Source organism: Umbelopsis ramanniana (assembly GCF_025399195.1).
Source record: "Umbelopsis ramanniana AG unplaced genomic scaffold K450scaffold_49, whole genome shotgun sequence".
Classification (NCBI taxonomy): domain Eukaryota; kingdom Fungi; phylum Mucoromycota; class Umbelopsidomycetes; order Umbelopsidales; family Umbelopsidaceae; genus Umbelopsis; species Umbelopsis ramanniana.
Window position 1 is genome coordinate 75,610 of NW_026252135.1, and position 21,839 is coordinate 97,448.

The 21,839-nt window shown below is 43.8% G+C and overlaps 8 protein-coding genes across 8 annotated transcripts; 4 read left to right on the forward strand and 4 right to left on the reverse strand.

Moving 5' to 3' along the window:
- K450DRAFT_251823 (uncharacterized protein) lies at window positions 1-2,440 on the reverse strand. Its single transcript, XM_051590777.1, has 7 exons — window positions 2,400-2,440; window positions 2,172-2,338; window positions 1,526-2,100; window positions 1,282-1,465; window positions 893-1,219; window positions 393-823; window positions 1-335 (listed from the first exon to the last, which is right to left on the reverse strand). Exons 1-7 carry the CDS (start codon window positions 2,408-2,410, stop codon window positions 102-104), a joined length of 1,929 nt encoding a protein of 642 aa, XP_051442474.1. The 5' UTR covers window positions 2,411-2,440; the 3' UTR covers window positions 1-101.
- A 91-nt stretch (window positions 2,441-2,531) lies between these two features.
- On the forward strand, window positions 2,532-6,794 carry K450DRAFT_251826 (uncharacterized protein). Its single transcript, XM_051590778.1, has 8 exons — window positions 2,532-2,801; window positions 2,876-3,361; window positions 3,428-3,791; window positions 3,870-5,090; window positions 5,158-5,326; window positions 5,397-5,876; window positions 5,960-6,271; window positions 6,340-6,794. Exons 1-8 carry the CDS (start codon window positions 2,576-2,578, stop codon window positions 6,727-6,729), a joined length of 3,648 nt encoding a protein of 1,215 aa, XP_051442475.1. The 5' UTR covers window positions 2,532-2,575; the 3' UTR covers window positions 6,730-6,794.
- A 525-nt stretch (window positions 6,795-7,319) lies between these two features.
- On the reverse strand, window positions 7,320-8,714 carry K450DRAFT_301896 (uncharacterized protein; the record flags this gene model as incomplete). The annotated part of the gene is made up of 6 exons (XM_051593758.1): window positions 7,320-7,610; window positions 7,681-7,842; window positions 7,918-7,935; window positions 8,014-8,338; window positions 8,410-8,565; window positions 8,648-8,714. The coding sequence occupies 6 exons, from the start codon at window positions 8,712-8,714 to the stop codon at window positions 7,436-7,438; spliced, it is 903 nt and encodes a 300-aa protein (XP_051442476.1). The 3' UTR covers window positions 7,320-7,435.
- A 184-nt stretch (window positions 8,715-8,898) lies between these two features.
- Window positions 8,899-15,938, reverse strand: K450DRAFT_251833 (uncharacterized protein). The gene has a single exon (XM_051590779.1). The coding sequence runs from the start codon at window positions 15,730-15,732 to the stop codon at window positions 9,085-9,087; it is 6,648 nt and encodes a 2,215-aa protein (XP_051442477.1). The 5' UTR covers window positions 15,733-15,938; the 3' UTR covers window positions 8,899-9,084.
- A 221-nt stretch (window positions 15,939-16,159) lies between these two features.
- On the forward strand, window positions 16,160-16,765 carry K450DRAFT_177724 (uncharacterized protein; the record flags this gene model as incomplete). Its single annotated transcript, XM_051584272.1, has 2 exons — window positions 16,160-16,234; window positions 16,340-16,765. 2 exons carry the CDS (start codon window positions 16,160-16,162, stop codon window positions 16,763-16,765), a joined length of 501 nt encoding a protein of 166 aa, XP_051442478.1.
- A 222-nt stretch (window positions 16,766-16,987) lies between these two features.
- On the forward strand, window positions 16,988-18,399 carry K450DRAFT_251843 (uncharacterized protein). Its single transcript, XM_051590780.1, has 6 exons — window positions 16,988-17,379; window positions 17,449-17,474; window positions 17,557-17,590; window positions 17,654-17,747; window positions 17,812-17,957; window positions 18,032-18,399. The coding sequence occupies exons 1-6, from the start codon at window positions 17,161-17,163 to the stop codon at window positions 18,212-18,214; spliced, it is 702 nt and encodes a 233-aa protein (XP_051442479.1). The 5' UTR covers window positions 16,988-17,160; the 3' UTR covers window positions 18,215-18,399.
- A 1-nt stretch (window position 18,400) lies between these two features.
- On the forward strand, window positions 18,401-20,835 carry K450DRAFT_251853 (uncharacterized protein). The gene is made up of 5 exons (XM_051590781.1): window positions 18,401-18,938; window positions 18,999-19,501; window positions 19,561-19,768; window positions 19,833-19,989; window positions 20,065-20,835. Exons 1-5 carry the CDS (start codon window positions 18,598-18,600, stop codon window positions 20,386-20,388), a joined length of 1,533 nt encoding a protein of 510 aa, XP_051442480.1. The 5' UTR covers window positions 18,401-18,597; the 3' UTR covers window positions 20,389-20,835.
- K450DRAFT_251857 (uncharacterized protein) lies at window positions 20,533-21,803 on the reverse strand. The gene is made up of 6 exons (XM_051590782.1): window positions 21,650-21,803; window positions 21,478-21,586; window positions 21,248-21,387; window positions 21,069-21,186; window positions 20,874-21,001; window positions 20,533-20,803 (listed from the first exon to the last, which is right to left on the reverse strand). The coding sequence occupies exons 1-6, from the start codon at window positions 21,780-21,782 to the stop codon at window positions 20,676-20,678; spliced, it is 756 nt and encodes a 251-aa protein (XP_051442481.1). The 5' UTR covers window positions 21,783-21,803; the 3' UTR covers window positions 20,533-20,675.
- Between the last annotated feature and the right edge of the window lie 36 nt (window positions 21,804-21,839).

Below are 21,839 nucleotides of genomic sequence, written 5' to 3' on the forward strand. Positions count from 1 at the left end.
TACTGGCGGCAAAATCATCTAAATTAATGTAACGTAAATGTATTTAAAAGGATTTCTCAATGAAACATGGTTACAATATTATCTGTAGGTGAAAGAAGCGTTTACAGAGTGAAATCGAATTCCCGGAAAGCGGTCTTGAAGTCTTCGGCCCCTTTCTTCTCCTCGTCTTCGGTCTGGGTACATGCCTTCCAATCCACGCGTTCAGGGATTTCTAAAAGTTTAGCAAGTACTTGTCTTCCCAACTGAAGATTGAATCTTTCTCCTCGTTGAATAGGATGGACGAGTGATGTTCCATCAGGTAAGTCCATTTTAAAGTAGTGAGCAGTTGGGTCCGTCTGCAGGGATGGTTAGCCACCACGGAAGTAAAAATAAAATGACTGAGAGTAACTTACGGGAAGACGCGACTGAAATTGGATGCCTAGTTTTTCAGCCTCTTTCTCTATGATAGATTTTAGGTCGTCTACCTTTCCTTTGGGTATAGGCATGATTTGTATGTTGGCGTGCGAGAGAGCATTTCGACTGGAGTGGCGAGATATTTCTGTTACCACCAAGTCTAGTCCGTACTTGTCAAACATACGACGAAACGCACTCTTGAATTGCTCCAGTTCAGAAACAACATCCACCTGTGACTCCATTGGAATGCTCTGGATGGTTTCATAATGAGTGATAGGGATTAAAAGAATATGCCCACCACCTGGCATGTTGTTTTGTGCTGAGGTGACCAGTGGGCCCTTTGCTAATGTTGCATACACTTCGTTTCCAATAGATGTGATAAGATGCTTTGTCACCTTGGGGTTGGCCAAACAGAACCAGCAAGCATCCGCTAGGAACACATCATTGTCAGCTCAAGTCGGTTCATATGGACAATGCACGCACTCTCTTTTGAACTTACTTCCTCTGTTTGCAATTTCTTGGCGATTCGCATCTCGTTCGCGATCACGTTGCTCCTTCAAAGGACAGTCTTGAATCCAGTGACCGGGCTCAGAGCAGATTCTGCAGATATAACTATCTGGTGGGCCAGATTTCTTAGCGCCGTCTTTATTTTGTCCAGCTTGAGGGCATTGTTTAATGTGGTGGCCAGGTTCATTGCATATTCGGCATACATAGCCTTCCGGTAGTGATCCAGTGCCATCTCTTGCCTGCGGGCAGTCTTTGACATAGTGACCTGGAACATTGCATTTCTTACAGACGTAGCCTGGTGGCGGTCCTTCTCCAAGTGCTAGCTCATCCAAATGAATTAATCAACCGTCGACAATCCGAGGTCAGGCAAATTATTCTTACCTTGTCTTTTAGGGTCACGACCTTCATCACCCCAAGAAAAACCACCGGCACCATTATCAAGAGATCTCTTTACACCACCAGCCATGAGGGAAACAAATGGAAATTCGGTAGTGTCGGCTGGCTCGGCCAATAACACGCTCATGGGAGCATCTGTCATTGGAACTATGTTGAAAGCATAAAACCACTGCGATGTTGAATCAGCCATCTGCGGACCACATGCAACAAAAAACAATTCAATACTTACTCTTGCTTTGTTAGTATTACCAACATCCGCTAGACCAATGAATCTTGTTACATGTTGTGCTGGACGAGTTCCCACTGGTGCAAATCCAGGAACGTTTTTGTAAGGTTCCCTCTCACAAAACACGTCCTCTGCCGCTGCAAAGTGATATCGAGGTGCGAGAGTGGCTGCTACTTCTGCAACAGGCTGAGACATCGACTCGATTTTGGGATCTACTGATTGGTTGCTCATTGCGTGTACGTCCTGCGGCCACTCATAAGTCAACAAGATGTCAACACCAGCGGTCATGTTTTTAGCCACTGGCGTGGAGTTCAATGCAGTGATATCTGCTTTAGTGTAATGAAGTCCAGGTTCGGATTCTGCGGCAGGTTCGTCTGATGCGGTGTCGCCTGCATAAAGGTTGACATCCATGGATCCAGACAAGAAGGCAATACGCAGAGCCTGTGTCGTTTTCAACAGTCCCCTCTTTCCAAGGAAATATACACTTTCGCACAGTTCCCCATCATTCTTTTCTATCCTGCTTTGTGCTAACCCCGGTATTGAGTTACTGCCTTGAATGAAATAGGTATGGACAGGAACTAAGGATGGTACTTGGAAGTTAGTAAACCAGGGGCTATGGATACCGGACCCTTCGTTTTACATTGCATACCTTCAATTTCATTGTTTAACAGTTTTTCGAGGTCACCATTTGTATCTTCCTTGCCGAAAAAGTTACCAGTGCAGAGGAGAACGTCAAACGGACCGTGTTTGGCATTGATGTTCTTCGCTTTTGAGAACAACTCGGTGAATTTGCCATTGGCTGATCCTACTACTAAACTATAGACAAATCAGGTTACTCAATGAATGCGTGAAGGACTGAACTTGGGGATCTACTTACACTTTTGCCATATCGAACAGAGAGACAAAGGCATAGGCTTGTGACTGTCAAGCTGGTTCATTGAGCGGATTTATTCGACGTGAATCTAAGCCACAAATGACGCACCAACCATTGAAAGCGACAGAGAAGTTGGCACTCCAACGAAACTTGTCAAGCTACATTGGGTGTGTTCTGCAATGTTCTTGTACAACTTGTCGCTAAATCCGCCGACAGCCATCAACAAGGCTATCTACGGAAACTTTTCTGGCACGAAGCAGCAAGAGATCATAGTAGCTCGCCATACCCGTTTGGAACTTCTGCGTCCTGACCCCACTACGGGCAAAGTCCACACTGTTCTCGCTCACGACTGTTTTGGACTTGTAAGAAGCATCTCACCATTCAGGTTAACAGGTGGTAGTAAAGGTAAGCTTCTCCATTTCATATACGTTCGCGCCATAGCCCAATCTTTTTTTGCTCATTCTCGATCCACCTTTCAGATTATGTTATTGTCGGCTCCGATTCCGGTCGCATCACCATTCTCGAGTACAATCCAGTCAAAAACACGTTCGATAAAGTTCATCAGGAGACTTATGGAAAATCTGGACTTCGAAGAATCGTTCCAGGCCAATACCTTGCTACGGATCCCAAAGGACGCGCAGTCATGATTGGTGCTGTTGAAAAGCAAAAGCTAGTGTACATTCTTAATCGCGATTCGGCAGCCCGACTCACCATCTCTTCGCCACTGGAAGCTCATAAAAGTCACACTCTTATCCACGATTGCGTCGGTTTAGACGTTGGCTTTGACAACCCTATCTTCGCCTGTTTGGAAATCGACTATTCCGAAGCGGACAACGACCCGACCGGCGAAGCTCTCAAAGATACAGAAAAGATTCTTACCTACTATGAATTGGATTTGGGTCTGAATCACGTTGTTAGAAAATGGAGCGAGCCTGTGGATTATAAAGCGAACATGCTCATTCCAGGTAAGAACTTACGATCTGTGGCTACACCAGTATCAAGTCTATTGATCTAACGTTTTACCTTTATAGTGCCCGGTGGAACGGATGGACCTTCAGGTGTCTTGGTTTGTACAGAGAATTTCATTGCGTATAAGCACCAGGATATGCAAGAACATCGAATCCCTATTCCTCGACGAGCACAACCTTTGGAAGACCCTTCTCGCGGCATCATCATCTCCAACTATGCTGTCCATAGAATGAAGGTTAACAGACAAAGTCAGTTCTTCCTACTGCTCCAGTCAGAAGAAGGTGATGTATACAAGGTCACGATAGATCATCAAGACAATATTGTGAATGGTATTACCATCAAGTATTTTGATACCTTACCAGTTTCTACTGGTATCTGTATTTTGAAGAGTGGTTTCTTGTTCAGTGCTAGTGAATTTGGTAACCAGTAAGTTATTCGACCGAACGACTCAGTGTATTAGCATTCGTTAAAGGATTTTTACTAATCATTTTTTTTTCCACGCAGTTATCTTTATTCCTTTGAAAAGCTTGGCGATGACGAAGATGACCCAGAAATTTCTTCTGCTGATTACATGGAAGCTGAGGCAGCACAGGAAGAGACTCCTCTTGTTTATTTCAAACCACGACCACTGAAGAATTTGCTTCTTGTTGATGAGTTAGAGTCTCTTGCTCCTCTTGTCGACGCCAAAGTCTTAAACTTAACGGACGATGATACACCTCAAATATTCGGAATTTGTGGCCGAGGAGCGCGATCCACTTTCAGAATCTTGCGTCACGGTTTGGAAGTATCAGAGATGGCTGTCAGCGAACTGCCCGGTAATCCGAGCGCCGTTTGGACCACAAAGCTCAAGGCTGACGACGAATATCACTCCTACATTGTTGTATCGTTCATCAATGCTACGCTTGTCCTCTCCATTGGAGAGACCGTCGAAGAAGTAACAGATACTGGATTCCTTGCCACATCACCCACTATTGCTGTTGAGCAGCTTGGAGAAGACTCCTTGATTCAAGTGTATCCCCAAGGTATCCGTCACATTCGCGCCGACCGTCGTGTCAACGAATGGAGAGCTCCCAGCGAAAAAACCATTGTACAGGCCGCAGCCAATCATCGTCAAGTTGCTATTGCACTGTCTAGCGGCGAAATTGTTTACTTTGAGCTAGATAATACTGGCCAACTGAATGAACATCAGGATCGTAGAGAGATGGGTGAAATTATCACAAGCTTAGCCATTGGCGATGTGCCAGAAGGACGACAAAGAGCACGATTCTTGGCTGTTGGTTTGGAAGATTGTACCGTTCGTATTCTTAGCTTGGATCCTGACTCATGTCTCGAGTCCGTTTCAATGCAAGCTGCCCAAGGTGTCCCTTCTAGTCTTTGCATTATTGAAATGATGGACACCGGTAACGAAATTGGTCACGGCACGCAATATCTCAACATTGGTTTGAATAATGGATTGCTGATGCGAACAGTGTTGGATAACGTGAACGGTCAGCTTTCTGATACTCGAACACGTTTCTTGGGTGCAAAGGCTGTGCAACTTTTCAAAATCAAAATCCAGGGCAATCCTGCTATGCTTGCTCTGTCCACTCGTTCATGGCTCACATACACTTTCCAAAACCGCCTCTACCTGACACCCTTAAGTTACGAGCAGTTGGAATTCGGAACAGCATTCATCAGCGAACAATGTCCGGAAGGTGTGGTGGCTGTTGCAAAGAATACGCTTAGGTAAGGTTTCGACCATGAGCATTTATTGGTAACAAAAACTTTTTTCATTAACTCTATTCCGTCTTAGAATCTTCACCATCGACAAATTGGGAGTGGTGTTTAATCAGTCCATCATACCACTAACATACACGCCACGCCGCTTCATATTACATCCCGCAACCAAAAACTTTGTTATCATAGAAAGCGATCATGCGACGTTCTCACCTGAAGCCAAGCGTGAAGGGCTGATAGAGAAGGTAAGGGAACCGCCTCCAATATGAGGGGTTATAGCATTCGGATAGTCTACTAACTAAAACCTTGCACTAGGAACGGGACGGATTTGAGATCGATGATGAGGTAACCAACCTCGATCCGCTACAGTTTGGTCATGTTCGAAACACTGCTGGAAAATGGGCAAGTTGTATTAGAGTGATCAGCCCATTCCAAGGAGATACACTGCAACAAATTGAGCTGGAAGAGAATGAAGCAGCATTCAGCGTAGCTTTGGTGCAATTCCGCAACAACCCACATTCCACTGATTCAAACGAGCAATTTGTTGTGGTTGGAACTGGCAAGGATGTCACTCTTGCCCCCAGAACTTGCTCCTCCGGATTCATCCACCTTTATCGATTTGTGCAAGGCGAAGACGAGCAAAATCAAACATTAGAACTCGTTCACAAGACTGCGGTGGAGGATGTACCTACAGCGCTTTTAGGCTTTCAAGGTCGATTGCTTGCTGGTGTTGGCAAGGCGTTGCGCATTTATGACGTTGGCAAAAAGAAGCTTCTTAGAAAGTGCGAAACAAAGGTAATGAATTCTTTTTTCCAGCTAGCATTCACTTTCTCGGTATGATCCACTTGACTAACTTGGGTTTTTATCCCTTCTTTTAGAGTGTTCCCAATGCTATCACATCGCTTCACACACAGGGAGACCGTATCGTCATTGGCGATATTCAGGAATCTGTTATATTTGCTGTTTACAAACACATTGACAATCGCATCATTGTGTTTGCTGATGACACCACTCCACGATGGACAACCACATCCACTATGGTAGATTATGACACAGTTGCTGGAGGAGATAAATTTGGAAACTTCTTTATCAACCGATTACCAACCAACGTCAGTGAAGAGTCAGACGACGACCCTGCAGGTGGTCGACTATTGTACGAAAAGGGCTACCTTGGTGGTGCCCCACATAGAGTACGTATTCCTTCTTATTATTTGTTTCTCGTATGCATTTCAGGATACACTGACCGTTTGCTTTACAGTCAGATAACGTTGCACATTATTTTGTCGGTGACATCTTGAGTTCACTTCATCGAACCACTCTTGTTTCTGGTGGTCGCGACGTCTTATTATACACCACGTTCCTTGGCTCCATTGGAATATTCGTCCCCTTTGTCTCCAAGGAAGATGTAGATTTCTTCCAAACATTAGAGATGCATATGCGCTCCGTGGCTCCTCCGCTAGCCGGACGAGACCATCTTGCATATCGCGGCTACTATGTACCAGTCCATAATGTTATAGACGGAGATCTTTGTGAGCAATATAACTCATTGCCAGCGGAAAAGAAGCGATCTATTGCTGAAGAGCTAGATCGCACCGTCATGGAAGTTCAAAAGAAGATTGAAGACATGCGAATCCGCTCAGGCTACTAATTATATCATTCACAAACGAAATAATAAATAAAAAGGAACCAAAAAAAAAAAAAAGAGGAATTGGGTTTTTGTTATTTTTTGAAGTTGTTGAACTCTTCTTTCGAATGCTTTCAATGTATGGGCAGAATATGCGCACCGCTGGCGTACACCGCTACATCCCACTACGGTCTTTCATTGCCTTTGATATTTCACCTTTACTGCTTGACTTTAAAAATCTGAAACTGACCATAAACCCGACATGGAACACCTAGAAGCGACCCATCAAAACCTAGCTGCATTACTCAAATCGCCGACGAAGCTGAGCTGCTATATAACGAGAGTTCTAGAACTAATGAAACCAAAAAGAAGGGGACTCTAGGTCGAAAAGTTTATAATAATAGCACAATGAATATGTCTTTATCTGCCTCAGAAACAAATGAAACTTGTATGACACGTTGTAAACATATTGAATAAACATTGACAGCAGCTTAAATAAATGAAACATATAATATCTTCCAAATCGTGTTTGTCCGACACCTCGCTGATAGATACGAACAGGCACTTGAACATGACATGGTGAAAACAATAATCAAAAACTAACGGTAAATGCTGGAAATTTATACTGAACGCGGCTGTTCGTAAAATTCATATATTTATGCTTAATGTTGGTACACTTATTCTCATCTATATTCTCCATTATGCGTGGATACACAATGGTTAAAAGTATTTAGCATGGGTTTTGGAAGATGGACGTATAATCGCTTGATTTCGGATTACCACTGGCATCCAAAAATCCCCAATTGCCTTCAACGTCAGAGCCTTTGTATGCCTCATCCAAGCCTTCGAACCAACACAAATCGATATTCTTTTGGCGAACCTGGCATAAGACACCCTTCAAGTAACTGAATAAAAAAAAGTAAAACGATCAGTGAATTGATTCCACTATCTATTATACATGGTATCAAGCCTTACGTTTCTTGATTGGGAACGGATGCAACGGCAGCTCCAAAGCTAGCTCCATGAGTGGGCCATCCAGTTTCACCAATCACCACAGGTTTGCCGGTTGAGAGTGATTTCACATGGTCATAGTGGTTAAACAATGTGCTAACAGCATTATCAACAGTGACTCCTTCCCTGTAAATTAAATTTTTCTGTCAGCAAGGGTCATCTCGATACAAATTCTCCTGTAAACTTGAATGAATCACTTACCAATATGGAAAAGCGTTCCTATAGAGAAGAGGACGAAATATGAGTAAATAAACGAGCAAAATGAATTCACATATGTCCGATTTCGAATTTAATTACATCATCAAGAAGTCAACTTGAGCGACAACGGCAGGGTCCCACTTGTAATAGACATCAGCTGTAGCAACTGGAACATTCACTCCAGCCTCACTGAGAGACTTCTTAACGTCAGATATATAGCCGGCCAAGGTTTCTGGGCTAACATCACCACGGTAAAGTGCTTCGGATCCAACGACAATGCCATCTACATTGCTAAAGCTGTATGCGTGGGCCAATTCGATCAATTTAGTCTTCTCAGCTTCAAATGCATTGGCATCTGAACCAACCCATATACCCAAGTAAATACGAAGACCAAGTGATTGGGTAGCTTGCATGACGAGATTGCCTATGGAGATCGAGCATTGTTTCGTTTGTTAAACAGGTGAATGCTTTTGTCCAATTTGCAGTAATATATACCTTCATCACAGGCAGTAACAGTAAATGTTTTAATTCGGGTAGTATAAGCTTTAAGCGTAGTGAGCTGTTGCTTGATGTAGCTCAAAGTAGGACAGTCGTTCTGATCGATACCGTAGTTAAGAGCGTGAAACGCATTTGAATCTCTCTTTTGAATGACTGTATAGTTGTAATTAGCTTATTTTCTTTCTTTCTAGAAAAAATAAAGAATTAAAATATTTGATTATAGTGGGAGACGTACCAAGGCCGCTGCTGACAGTAAACAGGGAAGCTGCAGCGATCGCAAAAAGTTGCTTTCCAAAAAACATGATGTAAAATTGGAGAAGTATGAGAAAAACCGTGGTTTCCACTGCTTTCTATTTTATATACCCAACCGTCGCCCGCTTGTCGAGTTTCACATCCGGTTTTACGGCGTTCGATTGCCTGAAACACGATTTCGGGGGGCAATGGAATGTCGCGTCGTTCATGTCCGGGAACGCTGTGTCCAGCTCATGATGATGACAAGGCACGTATGTACTTTATAGTCGTGATCAAAGACCAAGAACTGGAAAATTGTATAATAAAACGTATTTTTTTCTTTTTATATATGAACAAAACAATCACATCAATGAAATCAAAAAGAAAAAAAAAGGTAAGTTGTTTAAAAAAAGAAAAGGGAACTTTTTGTAGTCTCTACATTTACTCGTCATCACTTTCCTCTTCGCTGCTATCGCCTTCACTTTCTTCGCCTTCGGCAACATCAATTTCCATATCTAATTCCTGATCACAACCACTGTAAGAATCACACATGACATAAAGCTTGAGGTTATGGTGACCAGCGGCAGGAGCAACAAAGTCTAGTTTGACCGTCAATCTCTTCTGCAGGGTGATGCGCTTGATAGCCAAAAGGGTCTTTGATGAGCTATCACCAATGATAATCCACCAGCCTTCATCCTTGGTACCAGGGAAGTAAGGTGCCAACACAGGACCGAGGTCCTCGTCATCGTCATCGCCTTCACGCTCAAGCTGAACCTTGACGTTAACGACATTACCCGATGCAATGGCATCGTCGTCAGCAACTTCAAAGCCAATTTCAATATTGGGATATCGGTTGACGAAGCGAGCAACTTCCTTCATCTTGCGTTGATCCATTTGCAGAGCTTCATCACGATCACTGTCTTCCAATTCCATGATATCAAACACCGACTCGACGCCCTTGTCTTCGCATCGCTTGATGACTTCACTTGTAAAGTAAGGTATCTGTTTAAGTGGTGAGTCGCGATCCCAAATGGCTTGGACAGTCATTTGAGCTAATTCCATAGTGGAAAGTGCAGGGGAAAGCCATCCATTTGAAGAAATAACATCTACGCACGCCTGCAATAATGGGATCATCTTGCTAAGGACAAGGGTTTGATCTGATTGGAGGTCCGGTGGCAATTGGGTTCGAGAGAAATGAGCTTGAAGTAGAATGTTGGCCTTGATACGAGGAGTGTTGAACTTGGGTGATGCCAATTTCACAGGCAAACGATCGTAAATTCGCTTCAAAACATTGTCTTCGTGATGTCGAATAGGAATGTTATCAAACTCGGTTGCAGATGAAACAATCTCCAAAAGACCCTTGAGCTTGGTAGCACTCTTCAAACTGACACTGAACATATCGACAGTGGTATATGTGATATTGTAGTATGCAGCAATCATACCAAGGTTGAGTGGCGAGACGTCCATTTCATCTTCAATGGTGATACACTTGGTTTCGAGCAAATCGTTCAAGGTATTCTCAACCAGTTCAGACAAGTGGTCAGAAAGATGACGATGTGTGGTTCCCTGAAGTCCATAGTAATTAGGATTCAAAGCCATGCGACGGTACAAGTAGGTCCAAGTGAGGTAGTCAACAGCATCTTGCTTGTTTTCGATGGTCTTGGTAACAATTTCTGCATTGAAGTGGTCGTGTAAAGCGTGATCCAAATGGGACTCAACAGGCAATCCTTCGTACAAGAACTTTTTGTAGAACTCCTTCTTGTTAGCTTGACACATCAACACACATCGACCCGTATCATCTTCACGAGGTCGACAAGCGCGACCCATCATTTGGAGAACATCCGGAATAGGGTAATCAACATAGCGATGTTCTTTACCCTCGAAATACTGAGTGCCCATTATGATGACCATATGAGAGTTCATAGGCAAGCCCCAGCATGTATCTCTAGAAGCGACAACAACCTGGATAGCACCTGAATCAAACAGCTGCTCAACAATGCGCTTATCTTGCTTGCTCAAGGCTTCATGGTAAAAGCCAACACCATGTTCCAACATTTCAGCAAGTGATGGGTCTTGGACACGTTGCAAATGAGATTGGATGTCTTCCAAGTTACACTTCAAGAAGCGGTCAGGTTGATCATCAGCAGCACAGAATGTCAGAATATCAGTCGCGGTGAGACGACATTGCTTTCGTGATGGCACAAAGACAATGGTGGGTTTTTCTGGTGAATAAGCGTTGATGGCAAGATAGGTGGGTTTGGACATGGCCATCATTAAGGAAGCAAAGTGTGGAATGTTGTAGCTTTGAATGTTGATTTCGAGTGGTACTGGTCGAACAGAAGGATGGAAGTTGAAAACCGAGTGAGAGGTAGCACCGAGCCATTCTCCAACATCACGAGCATTAGCCAAAGAGGTACCCAAAGCAACGATGCGAATAGGGTTCTTGGTTTGAGCGGCAATATAGCGCATACGTGAGAGAATAACTTCATAAGTAGGACCAAGGTCGCCTCCAATCAAGTGTACTTCATCAGCAATGAACAAAGCAATATTCTGAACGTTCTTTCTTTGTTTCCATCGTCTGGAAATGACATCCCACTGCATCGGGGTAGCAATGATCACATCTCCTCTCTCCAACAGCTTCAAATCGGCACTGGTTTCTCCGGTCAAAGATACAATTGTTTTACCACCAGCTACTTGACCAAACTTCTTGTTCCATTCTGCAAGACGTTGATCCGCTAGCTCTTGGAAAGGAGCAATGTAGACGCATTTGGCACCTGGTGATTTGTTCCAAAGTCGTAACAAAGCGAATTCAGCACAGATAGTCTTGCCACTTCCAGCAGGAGCTCCAATGAAGGTATTGTCGTCAGTTGAATACAAGGTATTAAAGACCTGCGTCTGAATAGGATTGAACTGTGCAATGGTACCGTTATAGATGCTTTCGTATTCCTGGTTTCGAAGAGCGGAAACGGGAAGAGGTTGAAGATCATGCAACTCAGTGTGTGGAGGATACTTTTCAGGAAGTAGAAGATGCTTGAATGACACTGGGAGCTTGGTCTCAGAGTGAAGCCAGCGGTCAGAAATCACAGAAACGAAGTAATTTGGTGGGAGTGGGTCGAACAATGGAACAGTGAAAGTCATGACATGTTCTTCTTCAGCATATCGTTCTCTGAGAATGAATGAGTCGTGGTGAAGAATGATTTCTCCGTCAACATCTTCAACAAACACCCAGAAGGCTTCAGCTGTACCATGAACCTTTTCATCCCACTGGAAGTCAGGCGTGATAGTGAGCTCGACCTTGAGAAGAGATCGTGTGATGGGTTGTACGTGTGCTTGCAAGTCCAGCTTGGGGAATTGATGTACAAATTTGTAGATAGTTCTTCCCGCCTTGGGTTGACCCACAAGTTCACCGATTTCTTGAGGGTTCAAATCATAATAACGCTCCCATGGGAATTCCTTCTTCTCAATGCGCTTGACTAAATCCATTTGCATAGACTTGAACTGTCGAAGGGGAGACATGGTCAACCAAGCTCTCTTATCAACCATCTTGCAAAGATCCAAAGCCTTCTTGGTGAGTTGAGCCCATCCACGGCGCATACAGATTTCAAAGATGGCACGAAGGATACGACCAGCACTTTGAGTAACATACACCATATCCGAGACCAAAGCGAAACCATCGAGCTTCAACTGGGAAATGTAGGCTTGCAACAAGACATTAATCTTGGCGGTTGGTTCTTCCAAAGATTCCTTAACCGGAATAGGGACACGTTCCAACAACTTTGAGAGCTCCAACTTCTCCTCTTCACGGACAGGAATGTACTTGAATTCCTCAGACAAGGCAAAGACACGGAACATCTCGATGTGACTCATCATAGGCTTGAGATGTTGATTATAGGTTGCCATGGAGTTGTGAGAGATGTAAAAGTGAGATGCAATACGACCTAGTTCTGTGACTTGGAATCGTCCCGTCTTCTTCTCGTACTTGATTAAATTGCACTTGTCCAAGACAGCAGCCGCAGAGTGGACCATATCAACACGTTTTTGTTCTAGGTATGGATCCTCTGTTGCCTCCTCCATAGTAATACCATAAAGGGTAGGGTTGCGAAGCATACGAACGTAGAGATAGGTATAACCAAGCCATTGGACTGCTTCATCACGGTTGCGGATAGATCCCAAGACAATTTCGGCGTTCATGTTGTCAGCTAACTTGGCAATGAATTGAGACTCGATTGGTAACTGCGTGTTCAGCAAAGACAGATAGTATTGTAGTTCGGCATGCGCGGTGATAATGATACCTTCACCATAGGTATCAAACTGAGGTCTACCTGCACGACCCAACATTTGAAGAACATCTTGTGGTGACAATTCAACCCATCGACCTTTCTCTGGAGAGTAGATTTGGGTTCCCTTGATGATGACAGCATGCGCTGGCAAATTGACACCCCAAGCCAATGTAGCAGTAGAACAAAGGACCTTGATATGTCCATCGGCAAACAATTCTTCAACAAGTGTTCTGTCGGCACGAGTCATACCAGCATGATGGCAAGCAAAACCATAAGGAAGCAAGTCTTGCAAATTGGCATCCTTGACAGTGGCAGCTTCAGACTGAAGAATTTCACGACTAGCTGAGTCTTGCTTCAGGAATTGTGTGATGGTATCCTTCTCAAGAGCCATGTCGCGAAGAGCCTTGGCGGTCTTGGCGGTTTCCTTACGAGAGTGAACAAAAACGAGAACTTGATTCTCTTCACGCTGATTGATCTGGCCAATCACCTTGTCATAACAGATCTCGTTCATGACTTGCAATCGCTTGATGGCCTTCTTCTCAGTGACACCAATGAACTCTTGCTTAAGAGGACAAGGACGGTAGGTAGAATCAAAGAAGAACAAACCAGTGTCAGGGTTGACACGAAGGAAAGTTGCAACATCGGCGTAGTTAGGAAGGGTAGCTGACAAACCCACCAATCGAATCAATTCTTGAGTTTGCTCCATATTGCGAATGGTTCTAGAAATAATGCTCTCAAGAACGGGACCACGCTCGTCGTGTAGCAAATGAATTTCATCAATAATGATGAGACGCACCAAGTTGGTGTAGCTACGATCAGTCGCTTTGCGAGTGATAACATCCCACTTTTCTGGAGTTGTGACAATGATTTGAGTTTCAGCAATTTGCTGCTTGGTCAATTGACGATCACCCGTCAATTCGGCCACTTGAATACCATAGGGCTTAAGACGAGAGCCAAAGTTACCGACCATTTCTTGAACTAGAGCTTTCATGGGAGCGATATACACAATTTTGAACGCATCGAGGTCAATGACACCTGTAGCTTCATTACGGAACTTGCCCATTTCATGCAGAATAGTCAACATAGCAACATTGGTTTTACCAGCACCGGTAGGCGCACACAACAAAACATTCTCATCACTTCCGAATGCAGTAGGGTAAAGTCGACTTTGTACACGGTTGAGAGTCTCAGCACCAGTAAAAGCATCTTGAGCCCATGAAGGAAGACTCTTGATAGGGACAAGCTTTTCTCCATCAGCAAAAGCTCGGGGCTTGGGTGCAGGAACGTGAATCTCTTCGTAGCTCTTGTGAGTCTTCTTGAAAGAACCATCGGGAAGCTTGACCTTCTTATTGGACATGAGATGGGAGCCTTGTTCGAATTTGAGTGCATCCAAATCGACCATTTGGCGGGGAGCAACGGTAGTTCCTGGTGCAAGGGTAGCTTGAGTAGGCACTTGACCGCGAGTACGTTTGGGTGCTTCTTCATCAACATCCATAGCTTCGCCTGAACGCTCAGTGGCTCCTTCACGTTCTCCATCAATGTTGCTCAAAATCCAACCAAGGTTCTTGTCTTTGATTTCTCGTTCAACAGCAGCGCGTGCATCAGCGTCAGCTCTTGCCAACTTGGTACACCAGTGTATAACGTCCCGGTTTCGTGTTAAGATCTTGACCAAATCATACTTGTCAAACTCGAACAATGCCATCAGTTCATTTTCACAATCACGAGTGTTGATAGCGTCCGATGAAATAATTTCAAAGGCTTTGGTTGCCTTCTCTTGTGCTGTGTGGGGGTCGGGATAATGCGTAGCTACAGTACGTTGCAACCAGAAAGCGTCAACTTGATGGGGCTGAACTTTATCAGCATCTTTTTGCGCTCCACGACGGCTAGTTTGTAAACCACCAGCTTGAACAGATTCGAAGCCATCCATGTCTTCGTCGGAAGCCTCTTCGTCTTCTTCCATCTCTTCAGCCTGTACTTGGCCAGCTGGCACATCATCGTCATCCTCATCGTCTTCATCTCTAATTTCGAAGTGGTCTTCATCTTCGTCCTCTTCTTCGTCTTCGTCGAAAACAACAGCAACACCAAGTTCATCATCAATTTCGCCGATCTTGTCGCCATTCTCATCAACATTCATAGCTTCAGTATCACCACTGTTGTAATCGATAATTTTCTTGCCGAGATTGACGAGCTGTGCAAATCGTTCTGAAGCCATGGATCCAATGATGCTTTCTATTTCTCGCTTCTTGTCAAAATCTTTAAGCGCGTCATTCTTTAGTGTGTCCAAAACAGCATCGCCAGCGCTTCGAATGACATCTTGTGGTACATCACCAAGAAATTCGTGAACGAAAGCTAATATGAGTTCATAAGTGGCGCGTGTTTCCTTGGTACGGGGTCGATAGTTGAGACCCTCAAAATCATCTGTAGCCGCCAAGACCGAAGAAAATCCATAAGCACGGTTGAGATCTCTGTAATGGGACAATTGCACAAGAGCAAATGGATTAGAAAACACGAAGCCGCGAAACGAAACAAGACCGAGTTTACCAACATACCGTTGTTCCTTCTTACGTCGCTTACGCTCTTCAATTTCTTCAGCTTTTTCGGCCTTCTTCTTCTTCACTTCCTTGTCTTTAGGAGCCTCTCTGACTGCACGACTACCGAATTCTCTGGGATCGATTCGACCGTGAAGAGTTTCGGGTTCACCGGTGGGTTCTTGATCTCGTCGAGGGAGATGTTTTCGATCTGCCTGCAAGACTAAACTTGCGTTTGCCGAATATTGATATTGATTTGCCTTTGCAGCGTTTTCAGCCATGTTGTATTGAGTCTAGTTGCTGATTGGTCAAAGTCCTGGATCAGTTCAACAAGTAATCGATCGTTAAGGCGTGATGCAAAACGCAGAAAAAAAAAACGGGATTTCAAAATAACCAAATCCAAATAGCTATATTCTCGCTCAAACGGTTGGTGAATGAGTGAAAGCTTGTTTGAATGGGTAGACTGAGGGTGGGGTTGGTTATGTACAGTGAAAAATCGCAACTGCGAAAAGTTGCAAAGTTACAAAAGAAACAGTGATGTCAGTACTTTGTATGAAATAAATTCAGCTTTTTATTTTTCCAATTCCTATTCCCTCAGTGCGCATGTCTGGGAGACGTTCTTCCCCCGCCTGCCTGATGCAAACCTCTTCAATGGAATCCATAGGTTTTCACCACGGTGATAGTCAAGCACCAGTCAGTGATTTACTGATGGCTCACGGTGGAGCTGGCAACAACTTGGACGACTGGCGTTATGAGATGAGACGAGAAATTCAAGAGATCTTGGTACGTAGTGGTTGTTGCTGACAGATACCGTTCTGGCTCACTCTACAAAGCGGCTTTATTTCATATTGTGATAGTCATAGCATTGCTAAAACCTTTTTTTACTAGCCTAACGTTTTCCTGGGTCCATACTCAGCTTGCCGTGATACCCAAGCACTGAAGTCTAAAGGCATTACACACATAGTATGCTTTTTTGACAGCAAAGAATCCACTATATTTCGAACAAACGTTCTGGCATCATCTTTTGAATTTACTTGCATCGAGGTGTCAGATTCACCACTACAAAACTTAATACCGCAGTTCCCTACAGCCACCAAACTCTTCAACAATGCAATAAGCTCTGGTGGGAAGGTATTAGCATGTTGCAATGGAGGCATGTCAAGAAGTCCTACGTTTGTAATTGCATATATAATGGAAACGTTTCGAGTCGACTTTATACGAGCATATCAATTCGTCCAAGGAAAGCGATTATGTATCAATCCCAATGAAGGCTTTAAAAGTCAGCTGAAGGTCAGTTTTTATCTACTAGGCTAGCAACATGGAAGGGGGTATTCATTTGTTTGTTTTTCAATTAGGAATATGAGCCAATATACTCAGCATGGCGTTGGAGGGCAGATAGCACGGAGAAAGACATTAATAGACAAATAGCACGTAGGCGGCCTGCACCAGACGATGATGACGAAGAAGACATGCGTCGCCATCCTAGAATAGACAGTCGAATCCCAGAAGATCACGATCGAGCATCGACAGGGATCTCTGGAATGATAATGTAGCTTTGCCACGCAATGATTGTTATACTTTGGGTCTTTCCTTCTCTTGTCACGCAGAACCTGTCATACTTCCAGTCAGCTTTTTTTTTTTTTCTGGACCATTGAAAATATCAAACATACCCTAACCCGTACATTGAACTTCGCAACTAAGTGCTGATCATGTTAGATTCTCAATTGGCTGCATACGAGAAGTTTAAGTCTTCTTCTAGCCAAAGCCGCGACAATGAAGCTCGATCCAGGAGATCAAAGCTCTCAAATGATCCGTCTTTGCCACGATTAAATTCCATTCACCAAGGTCGCGTAGTCAAAATCATGGAATTTGGTGCTTTTATACAAATGGTGGACGTTACGCAGCAAGGTTTAGTCCATAGAGCGCAGGTACGTATCGGATATCCGACAAGATGAATTGAATTGACGAAGCCACTGACAACGCCGTCTATTACACAGCTGTCGAACCACAGAGTGGAAGAAGTGTAGGTTCCGTTCTGTCCTACTCAACATGACCTTGGTCTCATCCTGTTATTCATCCATAACACCCATGTTTCAATTATGCAGTGCTGATGTTGTACAAGTCAACGATTCTGTATGGGTACGCTGTTCAAGCCATCTATTTGCGAAGTTCGAAATAAATCGTTAACCCTTCTTACCACAGGTAAAAATTGTCGATATAGACGAGGACGATAGCGGAAAAGTTAAAATTGGACTCTCTATGAAATATGTCAACCAAGGCAATGGCGACGATTTAGGTACATATCAGATACCGAAGAGATGCGCACCCATTCCTATATAGCTAATAGCACACCGCAACAGATACTGGCAATGTGAATTATGGACGAGAGCTTGAGAATAGGAAGAAGGGAAATGTGGCTTCAACCTTCAATCGCGCACCGATAGAATTGACAGACGCCGTAATGATGAGCGTTGTTTGCCGAAAGTGTGGTGGCAAGGGTCATCTGGTAAGTAGGAGTTGAATTGTGAAATGTGTGCTTGTGATACAATATAACCGACCGCTTCTTCAATACCGCGGCAGCCATCGGAATGTTTCAATGGCCCTGATACAAAGTATGAATTGATACCAGAGGATGAAGAGCTTGACTATGATTTGACCAAGAAGCGAGAAAGGTCACATAAAAGAGAGCATTCACATCGAAAAGAGCACAAATCGAAAAAACACAAGAAAAGAAAGAGGGAGACTTCCCGATCTGCAAGGTAGGAGGCAGGGAAAAATGGCATTGTTTCATATCAGTTACTTACTCCAATGGCAGCCCTGAAGTAAGAAGCGTTAACAGCGTAGCCGATGCCCTCTCAGTAATGCGAAGAAGGAGTCGTAAAGAGCATAAAAAGGTGAGTAGATTGGCTCAGTCAGCAAGCAAAGCAATCATGCGATGTTTTTGATTCTTACTGAATCGTGTTTGTCTTTCACATGCAGTCGCACAGGCAATAAAAGTGATTGGACACCAGGTGCGGGGTAGTCACGTGCAGAGCATTTCTGTATGAAAAAATCACATGTAAAATGGAAATGTGCTTAGTGTATGATAAAATAAGGCTGCTTCACAATATACATTTCCCCTCATTGCCTCCCCACTCACACCCAACATGCCTGAACTTAAGTCTTTCACTAGAGAAGAAGTCAAGAAGCATAACACTCCTGAGGACTGTTGGATCATCATTGACTCCGAGGTCTTCAACATGACCACATTCGCTGACCTCCACCCTGGTGGTGCTGGTGTTATTATGGACCTTGCTGGTAAGGATGCCACTGAAGAGTTTTACGGTTTGCATAGACAAGAAGTCTTGTTCAAATATGCACCCAAGCTCAAGATTGGTACCATTGCCAATGAGAAGCCTGTTATTGAGATGTATACTCCTGGTACTATCTCTAAGGTACCATATGGTGAGGCCAGTGCATGGCAAGGACACAAGAGCCCTTATTTTACGTATGTATTTTTGTAATGTCTCGCCTTGTGACCATTTCTAATTCTTCTCATATCCTATAGCGAGTCTCACATCAAGTTCAGGTCCGCTATCCGTAAGATTTACGATGAATTGCTTCCAGAAGCTCTCGTCAACGAAGATCTCGGCAAGTCCCCTACCATTGAATTGAACAAGAAGCTTGGTGCTGCTGGTGTTTTGGCTGCTCAAATTGGACCTGGTCCCTGGCTGCAAGGTCTTAATCTCCCTGGCGGTGTCAAGCCTGAGGAGTTTGACTACTTCCACGAGATGATTGCTCATGAGGAAACTGCTCGTCTTGGAACTCCAGGTTTTGCTGACGGTATCACCGCTGGTCTTACCATTGGACTTCCTCCCATCTTCAACTTTGGTTCTCCCGCTTTGAAGAGCAAGATCGTTCCCGAAGTCTTGTCTGGTGAAAAGCGCATTTGCCTTGCCATTACTGAGCCTTTCACTGGTTCCGATGTCGCTGGTATTCGTACCACTGCCAAATTGTCTGCTGATGGAAAGCATTTCATCGTCAACGGAACCAAGAAGTGGATTACCAACTGTATGTTCTTTTTTATGCTTCATTGTACTCCGACGCATTTGACTAATGATGTGCTTTAGCTGTCTTCTGCGACTATTTCTGTGTGGCTGTTCGCACTGCCAAGGGTATTTCCATGCTTTTGGTTGAGAAGTCTGATGGCTTGGAGGTCAAGCCCATCAAGACCTCTTATTCCATTGCTGCTGGTACTGGTTACATCACCTTTGAAGATGTTAAGGTCCCAGTTGAAAACCTTTTGGGCAAGGAAGGAAAGGGTTTCCAAGTCATCATGTAAGTTGGATGCTAGATGATTGCCATGATGCAAAACATGCATTGACGTTTTCTTCACTCACAGGGCCAATTTCAATCACGAGAGATGGGCCATTATTTGCGGTATCGTTGCTGGATCCCGTCATGTCCTTGAAGAAACCTTCAAGTGGACCAACCAACGTGTCGTCTTTGGCAAGAAGCTCAGCGCACAGCCTGTTGTTCGCAGCAAGCTTGCTAATATGGTACATAACTATTTCAATTGCTTTTTGTCATATTCGGCAGTATGAATGCTAATGGACGTTGATCCACCTTCTTAGATCGCCCAAATTGAGAGTGTTCAAAACTGGTTGGAGAACATTACTTACCAGATGGTCAACATGTCATATGCTGAGCAAACCGTTAAGCTTGCCGGTCCCATTGCTTTGCTCAAGTACCAATCTACTCGTGTAGCACACAACATTTCTGATGAAGCTACCCAAATCTTTGGTGGTCGTGGTATCACCAAGACTGGTATGGGTCGTGTTATCGAAACCTTCCAACGTACATACAAATTTGCCGCTATTCTTGGTGGATCTGAAGAAATTATGCAAGATCTTGGTGTCCGTCAGGCTCTTCGTACCTTCCCTGATGCTCGTTTGTAATCATTTGTATTTAAATAGTAGTACCCCCCAAGACTTCATGGTTTAGACAGTTTGTTGCTGTTAATTTGATTGTTGGTCAATGTCTTGAGCATGATCTCATAGGATACCTTGCGTAAACTTGCTAGTCAATAAATTGAAAAACAATCAATACATCGCTTGTCTTCTTCCATAAAAACTACTGCATATCTTTATTTATCAGGAAAATTAGAGCACGACAGCATCGTCCATCTTTTGCTCATACAGAAAAGCCTTGGTCTGATTTAGAAGAAATATGGTATACATGGGATCTAATCTCTTTGCATTGCTGACAAGATTTGCAGGATGCGAAGGAACAGATTGATGAAATCCATATACAAGCTGACAGAGGCCAAGATATAATCCTCAGGTGAGTAACGGTTGAAAATCATATATGTATCTATGAATCAAGAACGGGGTAAGTTATCTTGTGCTTCGTCACCACCAGATCGTTTTTGTCAATGCCTTACCAAAGATGATATAACCGGAAAAGATTAGAACACCAGCAAATGCGATTGCGAGTTGGAAACCTTCGGAGAATGGGAAGAAAATTTGCACAAATCCAACAAGGATAAGTACCCATAGAGAAGCGAAAAGACTGGCAGAGTTGATGGAATTAGTACTGACGACCTATCTTCTATGTGAAATGAGCAATAGCGACTTACATTGGAGCCATCCCGCTAAAGTCCCATTTGGATTGAAGTGTAAACAGTGTCAATGCGGCAAAGACGCCAAATGTGATAATTAGAGCTTGTAACACCACAGTTTGTTCGTAGAAAGTGACTGAAACAATTCATTAGCCTTTCTGTTGCTAATGACGACAATTGCTCAGAACGATACTTACCAACTGTGCCAACAAGATATCCTTCTGAAACGGTGAAAGCAGCCAACAAATAGTAATTTAACGGGGTGGAACGTGACTTCCAGAGGAGGAAAATGAGGGTACCCATAGTAACGAACATGGAAGCATAAAGAGCCCAAATGCTGAATAAACATGCCAAGTTAGAGACTCTTCCTACTACTGTACCGCAGCATAACGTTCATAATCAATCGGAGACTGTTATATTCACTTACTTTGATTGTACCCAGGTCTTTGCATTGGTATTATACATGAAGACGGACGACATGACAATGGTAGAGAGTATCTGAGCTGTGAGAATGGAGTACACCTTTCGAACGAATTCTAGAAGGCTATTATTAATGACCAGTTTGAACAAGTTAGTGGACGCTTGGGTAAATCACTTACGCATTCTAATTTCTACTGAACTATTTGCAACAGTTTCCTTGAACATGTCGTCTTGAGCATTGTTCAAGAAAGGCTCCTGTGCCTCTTCATCATAAGCAGGAGGTGGGGCTGAATATTGTGCGCCGTACGACATTGTCTCGAGAGTGAATGAAGATCAACAGCTGAGTTGTCTTGGCTGGAAATTTCCAGA